The sequence below is a fragment of the Eublepharis macularius genome, chromosome 12 (genome assembly GCF_028583425.1).
Source record: "Eublepharis macularius isolate TG4126 chromosome 12, MPM_Emac_v1.0, whole genome shotgun sequence".
NCBI classification, from domain to species: Eukaryota; Metazoa; Chordata; class Lepidosauria; order Squamata; family Eublepharidae; genus Eublepharis; species Eublepharis macularius.
This window is the reverse complement of record NC_072801.1, coordinates 80,195,473-80,219,460: the sequence shown is the minus strand read 5'-3', so window position 1 is coordinate 80,219,460 and position 23,988 is coordinate 80,195,473. Positions and strand designations below refer to the sequence as shown.

Below are 23,988 nucleotides of genomic sequence, written 5' to 3'. Positions count from 1 at the left end.
CCCCCCACGCCCCGTACCAGTCTTTGCTGCTCCAGGAGAAGGTCGGCCTCCTCCTTCTCCCGCCGGTACTGGTTCTCCAGGTCTTGGAGCCTGAGGGGGGGGGAGGGAGAGGAGGAGGAGCCGTTGTCACGGTACGGTAAAGCAGGCCTCACTACAACTCTGGGCTTGGCCGCCAGCCCAGCCGGCCAGGAACCAGCCCCACTGGCTCTTTGTGGCATTCCCTGCCCCAGATGGGGGCCGTCTCTGGCTGCCCCCACACCTCACTTCTTTTCTAGGTGGCCTTCCAAAACTGGACTGAAATGGGGGTGGGGGGCTGTGTGTCCTGATAACAGCTCATTTTAGATGGGTGGTAATATTTTCATTTGAACAATTTGCTCTTAGCCCGCTTGTTAGCCACCTTGAAGACTCGTGCCGGGAGCAGCCTAAAAACTTTCCCAGCCGAGCTCTTTGGGGTTTGCATGCCCCACTCAGAGGCACCCGAAAGCCCGTTTCCTCCTTGCTGTTCCGTGTGACCACCTGGTGGAGGGGCCTGCAGCGGATGAGCTCCGGGAGGGTGTGCAGGCCGGTCGGAGCCCCCCTGCCCCCACCCCCCTTGGCATTCGCAGGCTACGCGGGGCCTCCAGGCTCTGCGGCTGCTGTGAGGGCTGGTCTCCCGGCAGCCGCCGTGTTTCTCCCCTCCGCGTCTGCAGCACACGCGGGCACGCGCACGCGCGCACCTCTTCTCCATCTCCAGCTTGATATCGATGCCCTGCTTCTCCAGCAGCTCCCGCTGGGCAAAGGTCCAGTCCGCCGGCTCCGGCTGGCTCTCGAGGGGCAGGTTCCGCTCTCTCTCCATGCGCGCCTGCTCTGGGTGGTTGAAGCGGAAAACGTGGTTCTTGCCCATCACGATTCGGTTCCCTTGAGAGGTGAAAACCAAGAGGCGGGGGAGGGGCTCAGCATCAGGGCGGAGCAAGGCGCGAGGGGGCGGGACGAGGGCTCGTCCGGAGGCGGCGGTCCCAAATGGCAGGATCCAGCGGGGGATTCTTTGGCCCAGTGCAGTGGACCAAAGCTGCGCCAGCTTTCACGGGTCTGGCCACCTTCGGGGGGGGGGCGGCCCACGACCTGCCACCGGAGAGGGCTGTCTTGGGTGGGTCACCCAAAGGGAGCCTGCCCGTCTGGTCTTTCGGCCAAGACCAACCCCTGCTGGCCAAAGGCGGCCCAAGCCCAGGCCCCCTCCTGATGGGCTGGCGGGCATTCCAGCGGGCACCCCGCACGCTACCTGATCTCAGCACCAGCGGCTCCGTCACCTGCTTCCCGTTGACATAGGTCTCTGCGCCCTCGCACGGCTCCAGAGTGACGACAACTGAAAGGGGAAGGAGCCGGAGATCAGCACAGCCTCTCTCTGGAAGGCCCCCCCCCCCGGCGCCAGGCCAGCTGTGGGGCACAAGGTCCTGCATCCACTCAGCCTTTGCGCTACAGCTAACCTCAAGTCAGCCCCACACCCCAGAGGCTGAATTACAAGACAGGAGGGAGGCCAAAGAGGCGGGAGCAGGACGCGCGTCATCTGGTCACGCAGCCCCAGGCCCCACCAACCGCCTCCTACTACCTGCTGGCTCACTCGCCTGCAGCCAGGCCACTCTGCTCCACGCAAGCATAAGAGACGGGAGAGGAAAAGTCGTTATTCTGGTTCTGCTGCTGCGGATACCGAAGCCTCAACATCCCCGTCCCCCAGGCCCGCAACCTACCTTCTGCCGACTCTGTGGTGACGCTGCGGAAGAGGCAATGCTGCTCCTTAATGAACTGCCCCGTCAGTTTGATGTCCACGTTCTCCTGGCCAACTCTGCAGCACAAAAAGAAGAATCCAGAGGGGGTGGCAGCTGGGGGGGAGGCGCAAAGGAATAACTGGGGACAGCTCAGAGGGGCCCACAGCACGCTCACCGTCCAACCAGCCACAGCCCAGAAGTTCTCACCGGGTGATGCCATCCTTGATGTGGTAGAGCAGGCACTCCGACATCAGGGGGTCCTCATTCAAGTTAACCAGGTGTGGAGTCTGCAAAGGACACGGAATCAAGGTGGGGGTGCAGGAGGGGGGCTGCCTCTGCAGGTGGCCCATTCTCACGCGCGTGTGTGCGTGTTCCCCCGCCTCCTGCTCCTTTCTAACCACAGTGTTAGAACACCTGGCAAGGTACTATGGAGAACTGCATCGCTGGTCACCACCCCCACAGAGACATTTCAGAGCAAGCTTTCTTCACAAAGACCTAGAACAAACCGCTTCCAAAGGGGTACTCTGTTGCAGCTAAATAAAAGAGAAGTCCCATGGGGCACTTTAAAGTATAACACTATTTATTTCCAGATGCACTTTCGTGAGTCTTCAGAAGAAACAAGCTGTGCCTCTCAGAAGCAAACCAGGAAATAAACGTCGTTAAGTCTTGGAAGATGCTGTTTGACTTCTCATTTATCTTGGGACAAACTGGCCTTTCCCCAAAGTTTGCTAACTTTTAAATTCTATTTCACTCTGACAGCAGTCCTACAGGGCCTGCCAGACAGCTGCCCGAGAGGAACACGTGTGAAGACGCACTCTGGCTCCTGAAAGCAGCCACGGCTGGCCACCGGGCTGTGCCCCCCTGCTACACATACTTACTTTCTTGGGAGAGAAGACTCCCACGGTGCCCCCGTCTTCTCGGAGAGCCACACCCATTTCCGCCAGGAGAGCCTCCCTGCAAGGAAGGACAACGCACGCGACCCCCTCAGCCAAGGGATGGAAGGGAAGCCCAGGCACGCCCGAGGCGGGAACTCGGAAGGAACGCACCCCCCCCCCCCCGGAAGCAGACTTGGACTGCCCCGAACATGCAGCTCTGCACCGAGGCAGGAATGAGGGCCTCTGCTCCAGGCTGAAGCCAGAGAAAACGAGTCCCCCTTGTATCCGTTCAGGCGTTTGAGGAGGAGGCACGCTCCCTGCTTCCGCGCACGCACACAACAGGCATGCCTCAGCCGCACCCACCGGTCCATCCGGATCGCCTCCGTCTTGCGCAGTTTCTCTTCCCATGTTTCGTTGAGCTCGGCGATGATCTTCTCTGTCTCCTACAAAAACAAGGAAGTGACCCTGGATTCATTCCTCTTGGGTCCACGCACACCCCTTCACTATCCGGGACTTTCACCCGCAGTTGAAGCCACGTTTGGTGGTGAGGGGGGCTGGGAGACCACAGGGCCGAGGCTGCGTGGCTGAGCCCCTGCCTGGTGTGCAGACAACCTCGGTTCCATCTGCAGATGTCCCACAACCACCGCTCAGAGAAGGGTGTCCTCGGCTGGATGGACCGCGGGAAGGACTCGCTACCAGGCAGCTTCAGAGGTCTGGGGTGAGGCAGGCTGCCTGGCTTGCACTTCCGGAAAGGGCATCAAAGACAAGCTGGCGTCGCTGGCCTGCTGAGAGTTTCCACCCAGGCAGCTGAACCACCAAGATTGGTAGCTTGCAAGAGAGCAGAAAGGGCCTAAGGAAGATCGTCGGTGCTACGGAGGAATGTGAGCCATTACCCAGGCAAACCACTCAGTGCCACACTGCCCACCCCGGCAGGCAGAGGCTCTCCAAAACGGCTGCTCCCTCAGCCAGGGACCCTCTCAACTGGAGAGGGCAGGGACTGCGCTTGGGACCATTAGTGCGCCTACGGGAGCACCAGAGTCGCTGTCCTGCTAGACGGTGGGTGCAGCACGAGGCAGGAAATTCTGCAGAATCCTGCTGGGGGTGGGGGGGAGTGCCACCCAGACGGGCAGGCCCCAACCAGTTCCTCTGGCGTTCTCAGAACACAAGCGGTGACTCCAGTGCAGCTGAAAGCTCGTGGGGCCCTCCTCGCGTGTATGCACGCATAAAATGGCGCGCTCTACTTCGGGAAACGAGATGAACGATCCTGCCCTGATCCCTGCCCTGGCCGCTTCTCAACAAATGGCACCTTCTGCCTCCTTCCTTCTCAAAGAGAGGGATATGCCGGCTGGAGACTTTGGCCGAATGACTGGCCTTGGGGCGCCGCACGGGGCAGCCTCTTCCAACCCACCTGCAGCCTCTCCATGGCCTCCTCTGTGCAGATAATCTGATCTTCCAGGCTGGAGTAGGGCTCCGACTCCCCATTGAGGGAGAGGGGCGATTCAGCCGTGGGCACAAAAGGCGAAGGGGGAAGGCTGGCGCCACCGTCCAGGTCATCGGGCTTTGAACCTGAAAAGCACACCGAGTCAGAAGCCGCACCCGCCTCCCATCAGACCACGGTGAAGGCAGTGGCTGGAGGAAGCCAACCCCAACGTCTCCCGCTCTGCAGGGGGGGCGGGCTCCCCAGTCTTGGCCCGCTGCTCGCAGGAACCTAGCAGGGACTTCATTCTGGGCTCGCCTGTGTCTGCTCAGCCCTGGGCCACACGAAGGAAGAAGAAGGTGGGGCTCCTAAGCAGGCACAGCGTGTGCTGATCCCCCTCCCTCTGTCCCATTTCCAGCGCTCGTACCACGGAAAGTGATGGCCGATAAGCCCTGGGCAGAGAGGAGGTCCCGCAGCCTGGCCACTTCCTCCTTGAGCTCGCGGATGAGCCGGGCGTTGGGATCTTCGTTGATAACCGCATTGCAGCGGATCTGCTTGGTGCGGTCGGCGTACCTGGGAGAGAGCGAGACAGCCCAGGGAAGGGGAGTAAGCGACGAGGCTGCTTTTTGCCAAGCCAAGGCAGCCGGGCCCCTTCCTCTTGACGCCCCTTGCCCTCCCCTTGCCCTCTCCGCCCAGGGCTCACCGGAGGGTGCTCAGCGTCTCCTCGTAGTTGATGTCAGCTGGACTGAGGGCAGCAATCATGGCCGTGCGGGAATTGCCTCCTGGGGAGCAGGGAAGACAAGCGGGTGGAGGAGGCGCAAGTGGGGCAGAGTCAGGACAAGGGGAAATATGCCCAGGTCCTCCCCTCTGGCTGTGGCGTGGCGTGAACGGAGCCACGTCCAAGAGCTCAGGCTCCTTCCAGCCTCCTTCCCCTGATCCAACCCCTCCGGTGGCACCACGGGGCTCGGGAGGCGTTCAGCTCAGGAACCCTCCGCTCCCCCCCCAGGACCTGCACCCACGCTCCTCTCCCCAGCCCCACGCCTGAACGCTTGCCCAGAAACTTCACTGGGTGCCCCAAGGTCTCGTATTTCGGGAGAGGAAGTCCCCTCCGGCCGCTCTCCCCACCCCAGGCATCGCTTTAGAAGCCTCAGTCCTGCCTGCCCCGTCATCTGTTTTCCCTTTCTGTGACCCCCTGAGCTGCCTGGGTGGCCCGAATCCTGGCTCTCCAGCCCTCCCTGCATTTCCAGCCTCCGCCTCGACCCAAACCGCCTCCAACACACTCACCCAAGTTCTCTTTCAGCAGCCACGTGAGCACCGAGTCCCGGTAAGGGATGAATTCCGATTTCTTTTTCTTGTTTTGCTGGCAAAGTTGGAAGAGGTGAGATGGCAGGCCGGGACTCCCCTTCCCACCACCCAGCAGCAAAGCAGGAGAACTCCAGAACTTCTGGCCCATCTACTGGCGACGGCTTCTAGAGGAGCCTTGCAAGACATTACGAGCCACTTCCCCAGAAACCTTTTTCCAGGCATCCCTCGGGACTGTGGGAAGTCTGGTGCTTTGGGAGCTGGCTGGCCCCCACCCCCGCCACGCCTCTCTCTGTGAGGCATCACCGTTCCACCCTGCAGGGACCGGACACCCCTTTGCCCGAGGGAGGGAGGGAGGAGGAGCCCGGAACTCTGTCGAGACCCGGAAGAGCGCCTGCTCACCATCTCTGCCAGCGCCGAGATCACTTTCCCCAGGGTGGTGAGGGACTTGTTAATATTGGCACCTTCCTGGGGGGAAAGGGAGGGAGGGAGGAGGAGAGATTACCATCCCCCCGTCTCATGCACAGGCAGGCACCCCCCTGCCCCCAGCACGGCACTCGGGATCCTGCCAGGCCTGCCCACCTTTAGCCGCATGCCCTTTGCTCCGGACGAATCGGCACGTTCACTCCCAGCCAGGTCCACCAGGCTGATCTTGCTGACCTGAAAGGCACGAAGCGCTTGGGGGACGCGGCCTTCCCTAACCCAGATCACGGCCCCATTTCCAACTCTGGGTAACAGCAGCCCGAGCGCTCCTCTTCACAGCTCAAGCATGACGCACGGCGGAATGCCAGGCCTGCCAGTCGGCGCCAGGGTGCAGTAACGGCTAAGCTCTGGGAGACCCGGCTCCAGGCCCAACTGTGCCATGGAAGCTTGCTGAGTGACCGTGGGCCCATCACACACACTCAGCCTAACCTACCATGCAGGGTTGCTGGGAGGATAAAATGGGTGCAGGAGAACCACGTGCACCATTCTGAATTCCTTGGAGGAAATCAAGATTACTCCTTTATTTAACACATTTTTATCACAAAGAGCTCCCAAGATAAAAAATTTCGTCCAAAGAGCTCAGGACAGAAAACGTGGCTTTTCCTTCCTTTGCTTTATCCACACAACATTCCTGTGAGGTAGGTCTGGCTCATAAAAAGCACCCAGCTCAAGGCCACACAGCAGGCTGCATGTCAGAATGCAGACTTGAAGCCAATCGCCCAGCTCTTAGCCTGACCATCTAACCACTGCACTGCTCTGCCTCCTAGTGCATAGAACAGACAGGCTCAGCCCCCGACCTCATGGCCAAAGGTGGTCAAAGCCAGCACTCCAGGCACGGCACCGGCCTGCTTTGGATTCCACTGGGGTCTCCTGGCATGGAGGTGCCACAGCCTGCCCAGCAGCAACAGGCACAAGCCAAGAGAACACCCAGCCTGGAGGAGCGCTTGCTTCTCCCCGTGGGCACAAGCCGCCCCTCCCTCCCACGACTGCCACGCCCCCTCACCTTCTCCGTGTCGAGGTCCGTGAGCTCATCATGCCGGTGCTGAGTGAACACGATGGTAAAGACTGCATGGGAGCGGCTACTGGTCTCGTTCATGTTGGTGGCAGCCACAGTCCTGGAGGAAGGTGCAGGCGCGCATTGGCACGAGAAGCACCCCCCACCCCACTGAGCCATGGATGCTTTCCACGTCACGGAAGCGTCAAACACCAGGAACACTTGGGTGGGTCACCCCCTCCACGTGTAGGAAGAACTGGAGGATTTGGCTCATCACCGTACTTGCTGCTGATATACTGGGAGCCCCAAACAGGAACCACCACCAAGCCCTGGTTTCCCACACAACCCCTTGGTGGGCACCAGGACTCCTGGCAGTCTCTGCCAGCAAAGGAGCATACCTGGCTTTGTTGCCACAATCCATGAGGTCAGCAATATCCTCAAAGGAGGTGACTGCAAGCTTGGAGAGGTCTTCCACGTAGGGCCCCATGATGGGGTGCTCTCGTACACGCAGATTCCCGCGGCTCTTGGGGTTCAGGAGGTCACGGACACGCTCACAGTAGATTTCCATATAGCTCACCTGGGACAAAGGCAGGGCCAGGGAAGAAAGTGATGGAAGGGGCACTCGGCAAACATGGGGCTGAGAACAAGGGGAAGAGTTCGGCACTTACCTCCACGGAACAGGAGAGGTTGGGGCATTTGTTCTCATTCACTCGGGCAAAAAGGTCTTCGCAGAGCTAGAGAGAGAAAGAGAGCACGCTAGGCAGAGGGGCCAACAGCTGGCAGGAGGGACGTGGCTCAAGGTGGACGGGGGGGGGGAGGACACCCCCCTGGTTCCTGATCAACCCAGTCAACTCGGGCCGCAACGAGCAGCGCTGCCCGGAGCTCAGAGGGGCAGCCAGGTTTAGTTGGGCGGCAGAAACCATCCCTCTGGCTGGCAGGCTTGGAGCCTAGCACTGGCTCTCATGGTCCCAAGTCCTATGCTAGGGGGAAACGCTAGCCCGTCTTCAAGCATGCACAAGGCTCCAGTTTATTTTTTCCGAGCGGAAGAGCCCCTCAGGAAAGCAACTATGAAGCCAAACTAGGCTAGAGGATGGGTCCCCAAGGCAGCCAGCAGCGACTCGACTCAGCAACGCAATCACCCGCCCCAGAGAGCAGACCCTGAGGGAAGCCGGCAGAAAGAGAAGGGCCATCCGAAGCAATCCCCACCCCCGTTCCTTCAAAGGAGTCTCAGCTGGGCCAGACCGGCCTTCTTCGGACAGAGCCCCTCGGCTCCCTCCCCAGCGCCCGCCTGGCGCTCACCCCGTCCCCACTTGTACCTGGGGTATGATGCCTTGGTGGCCCGCCTCCTGCTTGCCCATCATGGTGTAGGATTTGCCGGCCCCCGTCTGCCCATAGGCAAAGATGCAGACGTTGTAGCCCTCGAAGGCGTGAAGCAGCATTTCCTCTCCAATGTCTTTGTAGACTTGCCACTGGGGTGCAAAATTGGGGTCCTCCTCCTACGAGAGGCAGGCCATCATTGCCAGGGGGCCCACCCACGGGGTCCGCCGTCTTCTCCAGTTCTCTGCTTGGGGCGCCAAGCCCAGCTACGGCCAACACCCCCGCCCCTGCCCCTGCCCCAGCTCAGCTGTTGCACCAACCAGACCTTGGCCTGGCATCGTCTCATCGCCTCCCCACCTCACCCGCCTCCTTCCCAGCCCAGCTCAGTCCACTCACGGAGGTATGAGACCAGTACGAATAATCAAAGGTGAAATTCTTGGGGGCATCTTTTGTCTGCTTGGGATTGGTGATGCCTGCAGAGAGGAGAACAAAACAGATGAAGAGTGTGAAGTGGTCCAGAGGAAAGGCACCCCGGTGCCGCCTGCCTTCACGTGCCACTGCAAGCATGGCAAAATCCCTTGTATGGAAGAAGAGGAGGGGGGCGTGCGTGACAGAGAGAGAGAGAGAGCGCCACAGTGGCCGTGACAGCAGCCTGACGGGACATGGCCGCCTTCCCACAGTGCCGCTCGCTTCCATCCAGCTCATGGAGAGGTCACCCGAGTGAAGCCTTAACTGCTAACAAAGGTTAACCCCACTAAATTGTGGGGGTAGGACTGAGGCTAAGCTTTAGAAGGAAGCACTTGGCAGTTTCCCCTTCCAGCCTGCAGAGTTCTGCGCATCACCTGTGAAGCCATAACTGAGTTTCCTTTTAGCAACCAACCAGCACTCAGGGAGGGCTTCGAGGTCAGCCAGAAGACTGTGGCGAGACTCGGAGGATGTGTGAAGCTGCCTTCTCCCTCCCAGGCGGGACCCTCCTCGGTGTCGCAAGGCCAGGCTCACCCACTCTGTCTGGCGGTGGCTCTTCAGGATCCTTCACATCAGCAGCTACCTGATCCTTTCGGCTGCAGGTGCCAGGGGCCAAACTTGGGGCTGCCTGCAGGCGGATGGCTCCGGGCAGCAGTTACGCTCCCCACAGTGGGGTCCCCTTGCTCTTGCGGGGGCTCTTGTCCTGCTGCCCAGCATTACAGAACAGCCCCCCGGAAGGGGCGAGGCAGGCGCCTCCCCTCGGGCCTCCCTCCGCAAGGCAGAATTGTTTAAGAGTTTACGGGGCAGGCTCAGCTGTTCTAACTGCATCACTCTGCTTTGGTTATTTTTTTAGTTACCCGTTTTAAGCGTGTACTCATGAATTTAATATCAACGTTTTTGTCTTGTGTGTATTGTTGCCACCTGCCTTCGGTCTCAGGAGAAAGGCAAGGTATACAGACTGCCTAGTAAGGTGCAGGGATCATTCCGCCGCGGGCGTGCCCCACCCTCAGTGAAGGCTGTCAGTCTTGCATCTCCTCTGACAGGCAGCACCCCTGGCAGAGGTCTTTCCCGTCACCCACAACCTGACCCCTTTTGGAAAGGGGAGAGGCCACATGCTGGACCTGGGGGATCTGCCCAGGAGCCCTGTCTTTTCTCTTATTCTTCTTCACAACAACCCTGTGAAGTAGGTGTCTGGCCCAAGTTCACCTAGCAAGCTCCACAGTGAAGATTTAATAACAACAACATTCGATTTATATACCACCCTTCAGGACAATTAATACCCACACTCGGAGCTCTCTAAGCATGACTCCACGTCCGCTCTTTGTAGACCTGCCTCTTGGGGAGGACAAATGGAAGCTGGACAGCAGCCTGTGGGGAGGCTCCAGTTTGGACTTCCTACGTTGAGCGGGGGTTGGACTAGATGGCCTCTAAGTCCCCTCCAATTTTAGCACTCTGATCGTGAAAGTTATGGTCAGGGGCCATGCACCCTCATGCGCAAACATCAGACACACCCACGAGCAGAGCATTCTGTCCCTGTCCGCATACGCCCCACCCCAGCCTCCTGCTTTGTTCCTAGCTCCTGGGTGGCTGTCTTATGCCAACAGCACCTTCGTAGCCCAAGCCTGTTACTCAGTTTGGAACCCAAGACCAGTCTGTGAACTCTGTGAGAAGGCATGGCCACAAAGCGTGATGCCGGTTCTTGTAGCGGATAGGGAGAGAAAGGAAGGCAGGTGGGAAAAGAAAGGACCTTTTTAATACAAGAAATGGGTTTAAACCAGAAAGGTAGACTGGACAGCCCCAGGTGTTCAGGCTGTGCCCAAGGGCATCCCCCTCCTCCTCCCAGGGCTGAGCAGCAAGCAGGTAAGTGGCACAGGGCCTGCCATCTGTCTGGAAGCCACAACCTTTCCCCTGGAATGCAATGAATGTCTACTTGATGTTGAAGGAAATGCACTCTGTACATGCCCAGAAGAATTTAAAACAAAGCTCCATGGTAAGGTGGCCACTTTTCTTATTCTGTTGTTTATGCCAGTCATCAGGGGAAGACATTCAACACCACCCGAGTGTACCAGCTCTTCCCACATGCTTCAGGCAAACCCGCCCGCAACAGCTCAAGCAGAGAGCTGCAACAGCAAGACTTGGCTTGGGCCTGAAGCCACAGGGGGCCGCTCCGATTCACTCGACCCCTGCAGGGAGCCAGCGAGAACTCTCCACGGAGACAAGCGGTTCACAATACCCCTCCCCTACACGGGAAGCAGCGCAACAGGAGTCAAGCCCTGGGTTTCCCCCCCACACGCCCGGCTCGGCTCGCACAGAATGGTGGCTTTTCATCAGAGACACGCGTCCCATTCATGCAGGATCGGGCAGGGAGCCAAAAACGGCAAAACCAGGCAGCCAGGCATTGGCTGGCAACCCACGGGCGGCATTTACACAGGTTCTTCCCGGATGGAAGTTTGAAAATCTGATTGGAAGGCTTGGCCCAAACAGCCTTTCCAGCCCCTCCAATCCATACAACCCGTTTCCTCGCACACTGTTCTTAGGAACTGTAAAGGTAAACCAAGTTTGCTTCCTCCCTCCCTAAAGAGGGCAGGGACAGAGTCTGGCCACCTCCCCTGGGGTGCAGCCAAAACCTTCTTGCTTAAAGGTCCACTGGGTGCAGACAGCCAGGCCAGAACCAGTGTGTGGCTGTTACTGTGCCCGATCAGGCCAGGTCCAAATGCCCACCCTGCCATGGGAGCTTACCAGGCGACCTCAGCCAAGCTACTCTCTCTCCACTTCACTTCCCCCTCGGGGTTGTTGTGAGGCTAAAGAGGAGGAAGGAGAAAAGAGACAGGCGGACGCACTGGCTCAGAATGGGCTGGCAAAGAAGCGGCCCTGCAGGCACTCCAAGCTCCGTCTTCTGGGTGCAATGCCAGATGAACCCTCAGAGGGCCTGCAGCCAAGACCCCCCCCCTTTTTATGTGGCATCCCAATCTTGTGGTCGTATGTACCGTCAGGTCGCAACCGACTTATGGGGAGTCGACCCCAGCAAGGGGCTTTCAAGGCAAGGGAGAAGGCAGGGGAGGTTTGCCGTTGTCTTCCTTGGTTGTTGCCCAGCCGATACTGAACCCGCTCGGCTTCTGCGATCGGACAGGGTCGGGCTACACCAGGCCCCCTTTCCTCCCCATCACAGTCTTGGCAACCCCAAAAACAGAAGCTGAGGTTGATTCACTTGGCAGCCGGATCAGAGCACCTTCCGTGCAAAGGCCTTCGGGTGAGGTCCGAGTGCAGTCATGAGACTTCCCAGGCCAGGCCCTGCGTGGAGCCCTCACCCGACAGGCACCGTCTTTCCCCTGGGAGCCGCGCGGCCCCCTCTCCACCCTCAAGTCCACAGACCTGAGCAGGACTTTGACCTCGGAGAAGGGTCTCAAGGGTCTCTACCACCTCTTCGTGTCAACCTGCGGTAATGTGAGCTTCATTCGACTGCAAGGAGGGGCTTTAGGCACTGCACGGGCTGAGCCGCTACGGTGGCCCTGGACCACTTCCTCAATGACACCGCTTTCCATTTTGTGTGGCTAACAACGACAGGGCAGTCAAGACCTCTTCAGGGGGCGGCACCTGGAATCGGTCGTCAATCCATCCTTCGTAGGGTACAGGGCTCTCGTCCGGGGCCTTCAATGCAAGTTTCCCGTGAATTTGTTAACTGCTCTTCCAGCTGCCCCAGGGACACTCCTGGGAGGCTCTTTTCCACCCGCACAGACTGACGCCCCCCCCCAAAGCACGCAACGTTTCTCTCCCACCAAGTGGAACGTTCCGGCCTTTCTCTCAGGAGTGAGATGGCTGGCAGAAGCAGCCCTCGCGTCACCCAGCCCTGTTTGTGTCGATCCATCCGCCCCGCTCCGATGGGGTGCTTTCAGTACGTTTTGCCTTTGGCTGTGGGCCTGGTGGGCCCCTTCTGCTCTCTTTGGAGTGGCCACCTGCCGTTTCCCACCTGACTGCTTTCTTGGCACGCCCTTGCTGCGCGGCACCCAGCCCGGTTGTGCCTCTTTCTTCCACGGAGGAATCCATGATTACAGACGCTCCTTCTCCAGACCTCCGACTCACCCAGCCACCTCTTCCGCCTCGGCAGTGAGAACCTGGGCTGGGACTCTGAACAGCTGGCTTCAGAAGATCCACTTCGGCTTCCACGCAGCCTTGACTTCTTCCCAGCTGGCTTCTAGTCCTTGTTGAAGGACGGGGGGGGCCAGCTTTCCTCCGAGCAGCTACTGCAGGGCACGCTCTTCCCCAGCTTTGACCAGGCGACGCTTCGCCATTTTGGCTGCTCCTCTCTTGCCTCACTGACAACCAAGTCCAGCTTTCCAAACAAGGGATCACGTGTGACCCGGCTGTCCTTTAACGGCTGCATCGAGATCCTAACGTGATCACTCCGGAATCCTGCAGGAAGGGGACGCAGCGGCATGTTGTGAACCAAGGAAGGGCCACAAGTCGCCTCCCAGGAGGCAAACGGCGTCTTTGCCTCAGATCCGGCAGTATGACAAGGAGCCCTGGGGGCTACGCCTGGGGTTCCTGCACTGCCTTTGACAACTCTGAAGTGTAGGTCAGGCGCATTTTTTTCTTGACAACCTGGTTTCAAGACGTCCCTTAACTCTGCAAGGCCGTGATCCCTTTCCCCCTCCAAATAACTCTCCGGATTGCGCCCGAAGGAAACAGCCTGGGTGGCGGCATCTACAATCTCTGCCTCCTTTTTCTAATCCATTTTCAACCTAAAACTCCGGCTCTCTGTTTGCTGAGCGCTGGTTATCTGCCTCCTTATTTTGAAATTGTTTCTCTGGATTGATTCCAGTACCAGCCTCTCCACCAACAATTTATTATTTCTTTTATCTTTTCCTGAAACTGAGCCTCAAGTAGCTTTACTGCCTCAGTCTATTGCTCCTGCAGCGCTGCCCCCTGGCTAGCCATGCTCCACTCCGCCACCTGGTCTTTCAGTTTCATCCTCGAATGCTCTTAGATCTGCTCTCTATTCAGAAAGAAAGAAACTTCATGGGCGTCATGATTTATTTACTGGATTTATAGTTTAGCACTTACATACACATATACCTCAAAACTGTCTTCAGCTTTGAGCACCACAATTTCAAAAGGCTATAGACAAGCTGGAACGTGTCTAGAGGAAGGCAACGAAGACGGTGAGGGGTCTGGAGTCCAAGTCCAAGAGGAAAGGTTGAAGAAGTTCGGAATGTTTAGCCTGGAGAAGAGACGACTGAGAGGTGATCGGATAGCCCTCTTCAGGTACTTGAAGGGCTCTCGTATAGAGGGTGGCGCAGAGTTGTTTTCTGTTGCCCCAGAAGTTTGGACCAGAACCAACATGTTGAAATTAAATCAAAGGCGTTTTCAGCTGAACATTAGGAAAAAGTTCCTGACAGAGCAGTTCCCTCAGTGGAAAAGGCTTCCTCGGGAGGTGGTGGGCTCTCCTTCTTTGGAGGTTTTTAAGCAGAGGCTCGATGGCCACCTGACAGCAATGCTGATGCTGTGAACCTGGGCAGATCATGGGAGGGAGAGCAGGCAGGGGTTGCATCAGTGCTTAGTTCTCGTGGCCCCTTCTTACATGCCCAGGGTAAGGCCGATCACCCCCTTGGGGTCAGGCAGCAATTTTCCCCAGGCCAGTTTGACCGGGGATCCTGACCATGTTTTGCCACCTTCTGGGCATGGGGCAGGGGTCACTGGGGGTGTGGGGAGGGGAGGCAGTTGTGAATGTCCTGCACTCTGCGGGGGGTTGGACTAGATGACCCCGGAGGCTCCTTCTAATCCTGTGAGTCTAAAATTCTACGATTCTCTTGCTTTGGATACTTTGTGGATGGCTTCAGGGTTCCCCCTGCCCTTTGGTGCCTCCTCATAATCACAGAGCAAAAACGCCAGCACTGTAACGACCCAGCATCAAATGACCCTGACAATGGATGCTGACAAAGACCCCGCCCTTCAGGCGCTGCCCCACAAACGAGGCTCCCTCCCTCCCCTCTCGGAGCGCAGCACGGCACTTCGCACCAAGCTCCAGACCATCCTGGAGTTCCACGGGGGCTCCTCAGCAACATGGCCGGCTTCCCCTGGGAGCCAGCGCGCTTGCCAGCCGCCACCCATGTTCCCTCACCACCGGCGGTCGCAGAAGATGTGGAGACGCAGGGGGAGGAAGGGGAGAGACACAGATGGAAAACTGTGGGTAGGGGGCTTTGTTTTCCGTCTCTCAGCTTCTAGGATGCGTGCACCAGATTCTCCCACTTTTCCCAGCGGAAAGGAGGATTAGAGAACAGAGGAAGACCACGTAAGCCATTTGGGATCCCCAATAAATAAATAAACGAATAAAGAATTCTTCTTGTCTGCCCCAGAATCACCTTTGTGAGAGAGAGAGAGACTGTTCGATGTTTGGGAACACACACACACACACACACACCCCTAATCACGACACTAGCCGGCAGATGGAAAGGTAGAGAAGCCTGGTTCCAACCCACACAAATCTTTAACTCTGCAGACGCCACGGAGAGAAATCCCACAGAACTGTCCCGCAAACGGTGGCACTCCCCCTTGGCTCAAAGCGCTTTCCCCTGGTGGGGCCAGAGGCTTGGTTTCCTATGTTCCCTACGGATGCAGCATGAGAAAAGCCCCACCACGGAGGCTCACCAAAGCCCCCGCGGTCTTCCCGAAGTCTCTCCTTTGGTGGCTGGCGCTGCAGGGGGAGGCTCTGTGTCACTCTGGCCTGAATGGTGGACTCTGCTGGCTGCTCCTCTGGGCTGGGCCTGCCACGGCCGAAAGGGAACAGGCTGCAAGGCCCCCTCCAAGGGGAGCCCGGACAGGAAGGTGTCAGAGGGGAAAGGCGACCGGCACACACCCTCAAGCCTTCGAGGAAACCTGTAGCTTCCCAGGGAGACCAAGGAGCAGCCGCACGGGGAGGAAAAACATTCCCGGCATAACTCGCATAGCTGCAGGTTTGAAGCCGCCCTCTTTACTGGAGGGGGCGGGCGGATGCAATCGGGGAGGGCATATTTGGGGGAGGGGGGCGGAGATGTCCCTTCCTGACTTCAGAGACCTCAGACAGCGTTGTGTGACCGGGCTGCACCCCCTGCAAAGGCCTCTCAGCTGTTGCTGCACTAAATATAGAAGAGGACAAGCAGCCGTGGCTTCCAAGGCCAGCCCCAACAAGATCATGCTGAGGCAAAAGTTGTGTCAAGAAGTGGGGGGGGGGGGTTGAAAGAGTCCCCGCCTTTTCTGGCAGACAGGCTCAGTTTAAAGCTACACCCCGTGAGCAAAGATGGCTGAGATTTCAAAAAGTTGTTTGCATGAATTACCCTTTTGCAGGCTTTGAAGCAGAAGTAGTTTTGGAGCGGGGGGGGGCCGCAGTATTGACACAACGCGCCCCCGCCCTGGACTCTGGCAGTTGTGACACCCATCCGCTCCACCACCCCCATTACCGGGCAATGGGATTAATTCAACTCAACTGAATCCCCAATGTTGTTATTACAGTCCTGTTTTTATAAGCTGTAAATCTGCACAGCCAACCAGAATCAAAACAAAGCCAGAACTCTTTTATGAGGATTCTGGACCTACAACTTCCTCTCAGTACACGTTTCGTAAAGCCAGAGTACGAGTCCACGCATTCCTTCCCTTGCAAGAGGACTCACCATCGATGTTTCAGGCGTCCCTCGTTTTATTTCCCTCCCCTCCTCGCTAGTAAAGCCTTCCGGACGCGCTCCGGCTGGGGCCAAGTCAGGCCCAGCTGCAACAAGACACCGATGAAGCGGCAGCGCCCACTGTTCATGCCAGCGCCTTGCCGAAAGCGGGCAGCTCCCCCCCCCAGTGCTGTGTCCAAATCAGGCCTTACAGACCACGGAAGAGGGGTGGGGAGAAAGGCAGCGCACCTCCGCAGAGCCCAACACAGCCCAGCGGTCAGAGGGGTTGGGCTAGGAGCTCGGAGTCCCAAGTTAAAGCCCCCACTCGGTCGTGAAGTTTCCCGGATGCCCCTGGGCCGGACTGCACTCCTGGCCTGACCTGCCTTATAGAGCCCTTGTGGGAATACAACTGCGGGGAGGGAGAGCCATATAAAACCAACATCACATTCGATTTCTATACCGCCCTTCGGGACAACTGAACACCCACCCGGAGCAGTTTACAAAGCATGTTATTTTTATCCTTACGACAATCCCCCTGTGAGGTGGGTGGGGCTGAGAGCGCTCTGAGAGAGCTGTGACTGACCCAAGGTCCCCCAGCTGGCTGCAAGAGGAGGAGTGGGGAATCAAACCCGGCTCTCCAGATTAGAGTCCCGTGCTCTTAACCACCACGCCAAACTGGCTCTCACCATGCTGAGGTCCCTGAAAGAAGGAAGCGATATAAACAGGAGCGGATTTGTCGCAAGCTGCCACAAAAGGACTCCTGGCAATTACAACTGTATTTTAGTGTGTTTTTTAATTATTTATTAAAATATTGGTACCTTGCATTTCTGCTCAAGGCAACTTAACAGGCAACAATTAAAACATTACAGATTAAAACCAAATACCACCCCCCCCCCTCTAAATATCCCCCAAAGATGCCAGCTGCCTACAACCCACTGACAGCCCCGGCACACAAACAAAACCTGCAGCACCGCCTGAAGACCTCCAGGGAGAGGCCTCCCCCCGGCCCCTCACCAGGGAGCCTATTCTAGAGTGGGGGCTGCTGTGGAAAAGGCCCAGGGTCTGGTCAAGGCCAGGCCGGGCCCCCTAAGAGGGGGAACAGCCAGCCAGTGGCAGCTTGAAGACTCTGCAGGTGTGGGTCTGAAGCCACGAGGGGCTTCACAGGTCATCACCAGCAGCTTGAACTGGAATCTGAAACGAACTGGCAGCCACCAGAGCTGCCTTGAGATGGGCCAGATAAGGTTCTCGTTGGCTGCCACCGGACAAGAATCAGGCTGCCACATTCGGAACCAGCTGCGGTATCCGGGTTCTCTTCCAGGGCAGCCGAAAGCAGATCATGGTAGAGAGATCCAACAGCACGGGTGCAAAAGCAGAGGTCAGAATGGCCCTATTGGCCGAGTCTGGGAAAGGCGAGCAGCTGGCTGAAGGCGCTCCCGGCCACTCTGCCAAGCTGCGTTTCCAACGGCAAGGCTGGGTCTGTGAGCACCCCCCAGGCCCTCAACCTTCTCTGCAGGAGCCCCCTCCGCTCCATCCCGCACAAGCAGATCCGATCCCCGTATACAACGTCAGCTTTCCTGACCAGTAGCTCCACTGTCTTGTCTGGATTCGACTTCACCTGCTGCAGTCACTTGGCCACAGCCTCACAGCACAGGCTCAGAACCGAGACGAGAGCGTCTGGGGTCTGGATAATGAAGCACGGAGCTGGGAGTCATCTGCGAGTTTAGGACACTCAACCCCGAAGCGCCAGAGGAGCCGATTCAGCGGCCTCAGAGACACTGAAGAGTATGGGGAAGAGAACAGAACCCTGTGGCTCCCAAGGTCCGATCTGGCCCAGATGATACTCCCCCAACGGAAACTCTGCGTGCTCAACCAGCCACACAAGACTGTGGCTCCCAAAGGGCCGACTCTGTATTCCAGCTCCAGACAAGGATCGTCCCCCAGTGCCACCGGAGCTGTTCTGGCTCCAAAGCCAAGCCTGGAGCGGGACTGAAATGGCGAAACGGGTCCTGGGCAGACGGGCCACCCAGGAACCTCTGGAGCTGCTTGCCCACCGCATGCTGCCACCTTCCCCAGGAAAAGGTCATCTGGAGACTGGCTCCCCACTGGCTGCCTCCCCCTTAGCCAGGGCAGGTTTTTAAACCCATGAAACCACAGAGCCGGGAGCACCCCAGAGCATGGGAGAGGACAGCAAGGAGCGGCGCTGCTGCCTACAGCCCCGGCCAGCCTGCCCAACTTTCCACACAGTTACCAGGTCCTCCATGGGGCCGGGGAGGCTCCTGAAATCCTCTGGAAACCATCAGGATCCGTTCCTCCCTGAGGGCCGGAGTCCCTCCCTGCTGCACGGAGGAGGCAGCAAGCTCAACCACTCTCTCCGGGGCAGTGATCGGACGTGGACCTCCAGCTCCCAGGCGAGCTCGATGGCGAGCAGGGCAGGCCCTTGTTCCCGTGTGGGGCCCACCGCAATCAGAGGCAGACTGGCGGCCGCCCTGGCAGCTTTGAAGCCTGGGCCGGATCTGACAAGGCCGCCTCAGCACACGGGGAAGTCCCCAAGGGCCATCACCCCGGGATCCTCAGCAACGCATCGGAGACCACCTCCCTCAGCTCAGCCAGGTACTCCGCTTCATCTCCTCCGCGGTCTCTTACTTGTAACTGATTTGGACACATGAAGCTGCCCGTTGGTCCGCCACGGCCCGTTCTCCGTGCTCAGGCTGGAAGCGGCTCTCTAGAGGTCGGATGGGGGTCCCTCACATCGCTCACTGCCTGGTCCTTCCAACTGGCGATACCGGGAACTGACCCTGGGGCCTTCTGCCTGCCAAGCAGTGGCTCTCCCACTGAGCTATGGCCCCTCCCCTTAAATAAGCGAACCCCCTGCACAACACACAGAATTCACAACTGCCTCCCCTCCCCATACCCCCAGTGACCCCTGCTCCGTGCCCAGAAGACAGCAAAACGCCGTGAGGATCCCCAGCCGAACTGGCCTGGAGGAAATTGCTTCCTGACCCCAAGGGGGTGATCAGCCTTACCCTGGGCGTGTAAGAAGGGCCACGAGAACTGAACACTGATGCAACCCCTGCCTGCTCTCCCTCCCACGATCTGCCCGGGTTCACAGAATCAGCCTTGCTGTCAGGTGGCCACCTAGCCTCTGCTTACAAACCTCCAAGGAAGGAGAGCCCACCACCTCCCGAGGAAGCCTGTTCCACTGAGGGAACTGCTCTCACTGTCAGGAAGTTCTTCCAAATGTTTAGCCAAAAGTGCTTTTGACTTAATTTCAAGCTGTTGGCTCTGGACCGAGCTTCTGGGGCAGTGGAAAACAACTCCGTGCCACCCTCCAGACGACAGCCCTTCGAGTACGATGGTCATCATATCCCCTCTCCAGGCTAAACATTCCGAGCTCCTTCAGCCTTTCCTCCTAGGACTGGGTCTCCAGACCCCTCACCCTCTTCTTTGCCCTCCTCTGGACATGCTCCAGCTCGTCTATATCCTTCTGAAATTCTGGCGCCCAAAACTGAACACAGTACTCCAGGAGAGGTCTGACGAGAGCAGAGCAGAGCGATGCCATCACTTTGCGTGATCCGGACACTCTGCTTCTGCTGATACGGCCCCAAACCGCACTTGCCTTTTTAGCTGCCACATCACACTGCTGACTCGTGTTCAGTGCATGGTCTACAACTAATCAAGAGCAGCAGCAAAGAGGCCGAGAGGGTGTCACCTTCTGTGCTGAGGCCCAGACTAGATGCTCCACTGACAGCCCCCTTCTTAGAACTGGGGCCACTGCCACACTACTCCTGCAAAGGAAGAGCACGAGGGGCAGGCGGAGTTCCTGGCCACCTCCCAGGCCGTGCCCCCTTCCCTCCCCCTCCTTCCAAGCCTGCCTCTCACCAGCTTCCCTGACCAGGAGGAGCAACAGCTGGGAAGAAGCCCCCGACCTCACACACACTTGACAGGGATTCAACCCACCACTTGCATCTCGAGCCAGGTGATGGCCTGAGCCCCAGTCCCCGCCGTGGAAACAGGCCAGCCCTCCACAGGGTCTCTGAGAGAAGCCTCACTCGTCAGAGAGCAGCTGACCTGGGTGCCCCACACCCAGAGCCTGGGCAGCTTCCTCACAAGCCAGGCCCCCTTGGGGACCAGCCAGCTCCACAGTGTCTCCTCGGAGGGGCAGCACCTCTCCGGCAGAGGAAGGCCTTCCCCAGCATTCACTGGGTGACCCTAGGCCAGTCACACCCTCTCGGCCGAGCCCACCTCACAGGGTCGTTGTGAGGGTAAAATGGAGGGCAGAAGAATGACGTGAGCTGCTTTGGGTGGGTCCCCACTGGAGAGAAAGGCGGGGTGCAATTAATTAATTAATTAAATAAAATAAATAAAGCAAAAGAGGACAGGCACAGACGGGTAAGGCAACTCACAGGTGGTTTTCCCCTGCATCTGGATCACACATTTGGCATCTCGGCTGATTTCGCGGGCGTTGAAAGGCCGTACCCGGACAGCCACTTTGACGGAAGCACCAGCCATTCTGGGCCAGGCTCAGCTGCAGCTCACCTGATGGGGAGGGAAGAGAGGAGACAGTTTGACAGGCAGGTGACACAGGGCACAGTCTTCCCCCAGCTCAAGGGACAAACGTTTCTGCCCAAGAACCGTAACAGAGCCACTCCAAGAGCTCCAGGCACTCGGCCTGTGCACCAAACAGGAAGGGCCCAGCGCTTTTGCCATGAGCGCAAGTGAGGCTGGGGGCACTCCATGCCAAGCCCCAGGCAAGGCACACGGCTCAGCCCCACGGGAGATAAGCCAGAGCCTGGCCTGGCTGTACAATCGCCTCTGCCAGTCGGCCGCGCCTGCTGCACGTCCGAGCGCCCGCATTGCTTCCCTGTGGCTTCTAGCTGTTGCTCCGTGTTCTGGGGGGAGCTGGCTGTTGGGACCACTGAAACTGTGCTGGGGGGTTCCTTTAAAAAGGGCGTCACAAAGGGCGTCCCCGTCTCAAGTAAATGATAAGAGAGAGAATGGAGGAGGAGAGAATGCTGCCAGCCACTCTGAATCCCCACCAGGGTCTCAATGAGGTCAGTAAATAAATGGATCCTGCTGGGTCAGAGCTCTGCCTCTTCCCCCTCGGGAGAAGACAAGACGGTGCCCCCATCCAGCAGCCTCCCGCACTCCACTCCCCCCACCCAGACAGCCAGACAGGGCCAGAGCAGGCCTGGAAGCACAGCTTCAGCGGGCAAACAGCTGCTGCTAGGAGGCGACGTCTTGCTCCCTGCTCTAGTGTGGTGATGGGCAGTGCCGTCAAGTCATAGCTGACTTATGGCAACCCCTGGTGGATGGCAAGAGACTCACAGAGGTGGTTTGCCGTTGCTTGCCTCTGCAGCCCAGGTCTTCGTGGGAAGTCTCCCAAGCAATTACTAACCAAGGCCGACCCTGTTTAGTTCCTGAGATCTAATGAGATCAGGCTCACCTGGGCTATCCAGGTCAGGGTCCCTGCTCTAGTGCTCAAATTTAAACCAATCCTAGCAGGAAAAAGCCGAGAGAGTCTGCGGCAGGAGGCGGGGCTGCTGAAACTGTTCTTTCTTCCTCGGCTGACAACTTCTGTTCTTGTCCCGTGTGCGTGCGTGCGTGCGTGCGTGCGTGCGTGAGTGAGAGAGTGAGAGAGACTTTTTCCCCTCCCGCCCAGAACGGAAAAACACAGACATTTGGAATCACTATACAATACAGACTGTCTTATCAATCCTAAGATGAATTTACTGCTTTAACAACATAAAATGCATCAACGATAACTTAATATGTACATTTGTACTATTTGGCTTACTTATGACGCTTAAAAGCATAAATGCCTTGGGTTTCTACAAGCAAAATTGCGAATATAACCCAATACCAAAGAGAGAGAACTCTGCACCTGCTTCCTAAGGACATCTATCTTCGTTTTTGCCATCTGAGAGGCAGTTAAGAAACAAACGTTTATATAGAATATATTTTGCAGTAAAGAAAAGAAAGGGTGTTAATCAGACAGAAACCATTCCATACAGTCAATGCAGAGCTAGCCGCATCTTTGGGTATCAAGCGTATCGATCTTCAGAACAAAGTGATCTCTGCATTACCACTTGGGCATATGACAAAATTAGTCACATTTGAACAATATATGCTTGAAAGTGTGTTGTGCAGGCCGACAATGTACGCAAAAACTATCATTCACTAATGCTGCACGTTGCCTTACATATAGTTTTCATATTACTCATTTTGAGCATGTAAAACCTGGTCTTTAAAAGCATTTCATCCATTTCAAAGGGAAATATCGCATAGTCTCTCTCAGTGTTTGCCAAAAATGTCCATTTCTTCCACTGAAAAACTGAATATTCCTCAGAAAAACAAAACGCCCCCTACTTTCCCCCACAGGCTTTTTTGACTGTGCCACGTCACCTGCCAAGACCTTCACAAGTCAAAGGCCTTCAGGTACTTCGCGCCAACTTCCTAGGAAGCGTACAAGGCACTTCATGAACACCAGCTATAAGGTGGACTATAAATAAAGTAGAAATAAATAAATATGTCCATTTTCTGGAAGAAGAAGAAAAGTTACATTCCTAGCTCCACCCAGAGCTTGGCCTGCTGCACCCCCCTAAGTCAGACACAGATGTGCACGGCCTATCTCCTTCCAAGGCTCCCCTGTAAAGGACGGCTGAGTTTCGCATAGAAAGTCTGGTGCTGCACCATTCAAGGCACTTCCAATTAAAGGAAAGGCAGAGCGCTGCAGAAGAGGGACAAAACCCAAGAATACAAAACATCCCAGAAAGCCGCCTCAGCTAGACTACGGCAGGGAGTCGCGTGCCCCTTGGAGACAGGCAAGTTTCTTGTGACATGAGCACCGGATGCCTGAAGGGCTTATATCCCGTCTTCCAGCTGAGAGTAAAACTTTTACGCACTTGGCACGAAGCGGGTTCTGGCCAAGGAAGTGTTTTGCCACAATAAATGGGCCAGTTGGCTTTGTTGCTTGAATGATAAAGACCCCGGCTCCCTATAGCGGCAGCAGAATGGATTCAGTAGGCCTTGGAACGGCCCCGCCACAGGCAACCCGGCCCCAGCCGCAAGCTGCTCCCGCAGCGAAGAACCGGACATCCCAGCCTCCTCCCTGTCCCCCAGCAACAGTCAGGCAGGCAGGGGCAATTTTTTGAAAGAAAGAGGGATCCAGAAGCACCTATCAGATCGCTGGGGTTACTCAGAAGTGAGCCAAAATCACTTTGGACATGCTCCAAGGCAACTTCCTATGAAGGTACAAGTTCCTGTGAGGAGGCCTGTAAGAAAAACAGTTTCCAGGGAGGAACACTCAAGGTTTTAAGGACAGGTTTGTCTCCCTTCTGAAACCAAACATTGAGCAACAGCCATCTGACAACAGCAGCAGATGGCGCGTTGCATTCCAGGGCAGCAAACGGGGCTGCAGAACCTCGGCGGGCACGCCACGCCTTCGAACTCCAGCCGCCAGGAATTCCTGCAAGCCACACGCAACGCTCCTTGGGGTCAGTGCACACGGCAGCCACAGAAGCTAATGACAGCTGCAGTATCCGGAAGCGGCTCACAGCCACTCTTCCCAAGGCCCAAATATTCTGAAGTCAGCAAACCTTCCGCTTCTGCAAACGCGAACCACACACTGCGGAGGAATCGGCTGAGCTGCTGTTTACCTGCCGAGCACAGCCTGCGCGTTTTTGCAGCCCGGCCTCCGTGGGCTCTGAGCCTCAGCCACGCCCGGCAAGCACAAAACATGAAGCGGCTCCCAGGGCTGAACATG

General features: G+C 57.4%; 1 protein-coding gene across 4 annotated transcripts in view; it reads right to left on the bottom strand.

Annotated features, from left to right (window-relative positions):
- Nucleotides 1-23,988, bottom strand: part of KIF1C (kinesin family member 1C) — a 41,655-nt gene that overhangs the window by 3,267 nt on the left and 14,400 nt on the right. For all 4 annotated transcript variants that reach the window (XM_054995102.1, XM_054995104.1, XM_054995105.1 and 1 more), the window contains exons 3-21: nucleotides 20,630-20,762; nucleotides 8,527-8,603; nucleotides 8,130-8,309; nucleotides 7,482-7,547; nucleotides 7,212-7,390; nucleotides 6,823-6,934; nucleotides 5,919-5,996; nucleotides 5,739-5,804; nucleotides 5,319-5,394; nucleotides 4,738-4,816; nucleotides 4,462-4,607; nucleotides 4,026-4,183; nucleotides 2,981-3,060; nucleotides 2,621-2,696; nucleotides 1,950-2,029; nucleotides 1,725-1,819; nucleotides 1,259-1,342; nucleotides 717-897; nucleotides 18-90 (exon numbers count right to left, since the gene is read on the bottom strand). In XM_054995102.1, the coding sequence (XP_054851077.1) occupies nucleotides 18-90; nucleotides 717-897; nucleotides 1,259-1,342; nucleotides 1,725-1,819; nucleotides 1,950-2,029; nucleotides 2,621-2,696; nucleotides 2,981-3,060; nucleotides 4,026-4,183; nucleotides 4,462-4,607; nucleotides 4,738-4,816; nucleotides 5,319-5,394; nucleotides 5,739-5,804; nucleotides 5,919-5,996; nucleotides 6,823-6,934; nucleotides 7,212-7,390; nucleotides 7,482-7,547; nucleotides 8,130-8,309; nucleotides 8,527-8,603; nucleotides 20,630-20,735 (1,992 nt within the window). In that variant the 5' untranslated portion in view covers nucleotides 20,736-20,762. The remainder of the gene's footprint in view (nucleotides 1-17; nucleotides 91-716; nucleotides 898-1,258; nucleotides 1,343-1,724; nucleotides 1,820-1,949; nucleotides 2,030-2,620; nucleotides 2,697-2,980; nucleotides 3,061-4,025; nucleotides 4,184-4,461; nucleotides 4,608-4,737; nucleotides 4,817-5,318; nucleotides 5,395-5,738; nucleotides 5,805-5,918; nucleotides 5,997-6,822; nucleotides 6,935-7,211; nucleotides 7,391-7,481; nucleotides 7,548-8,129; nucleotides 8,310-8,526; nucleotides 8,604-20,629; nucleotides 20,763-23,988) is intronic.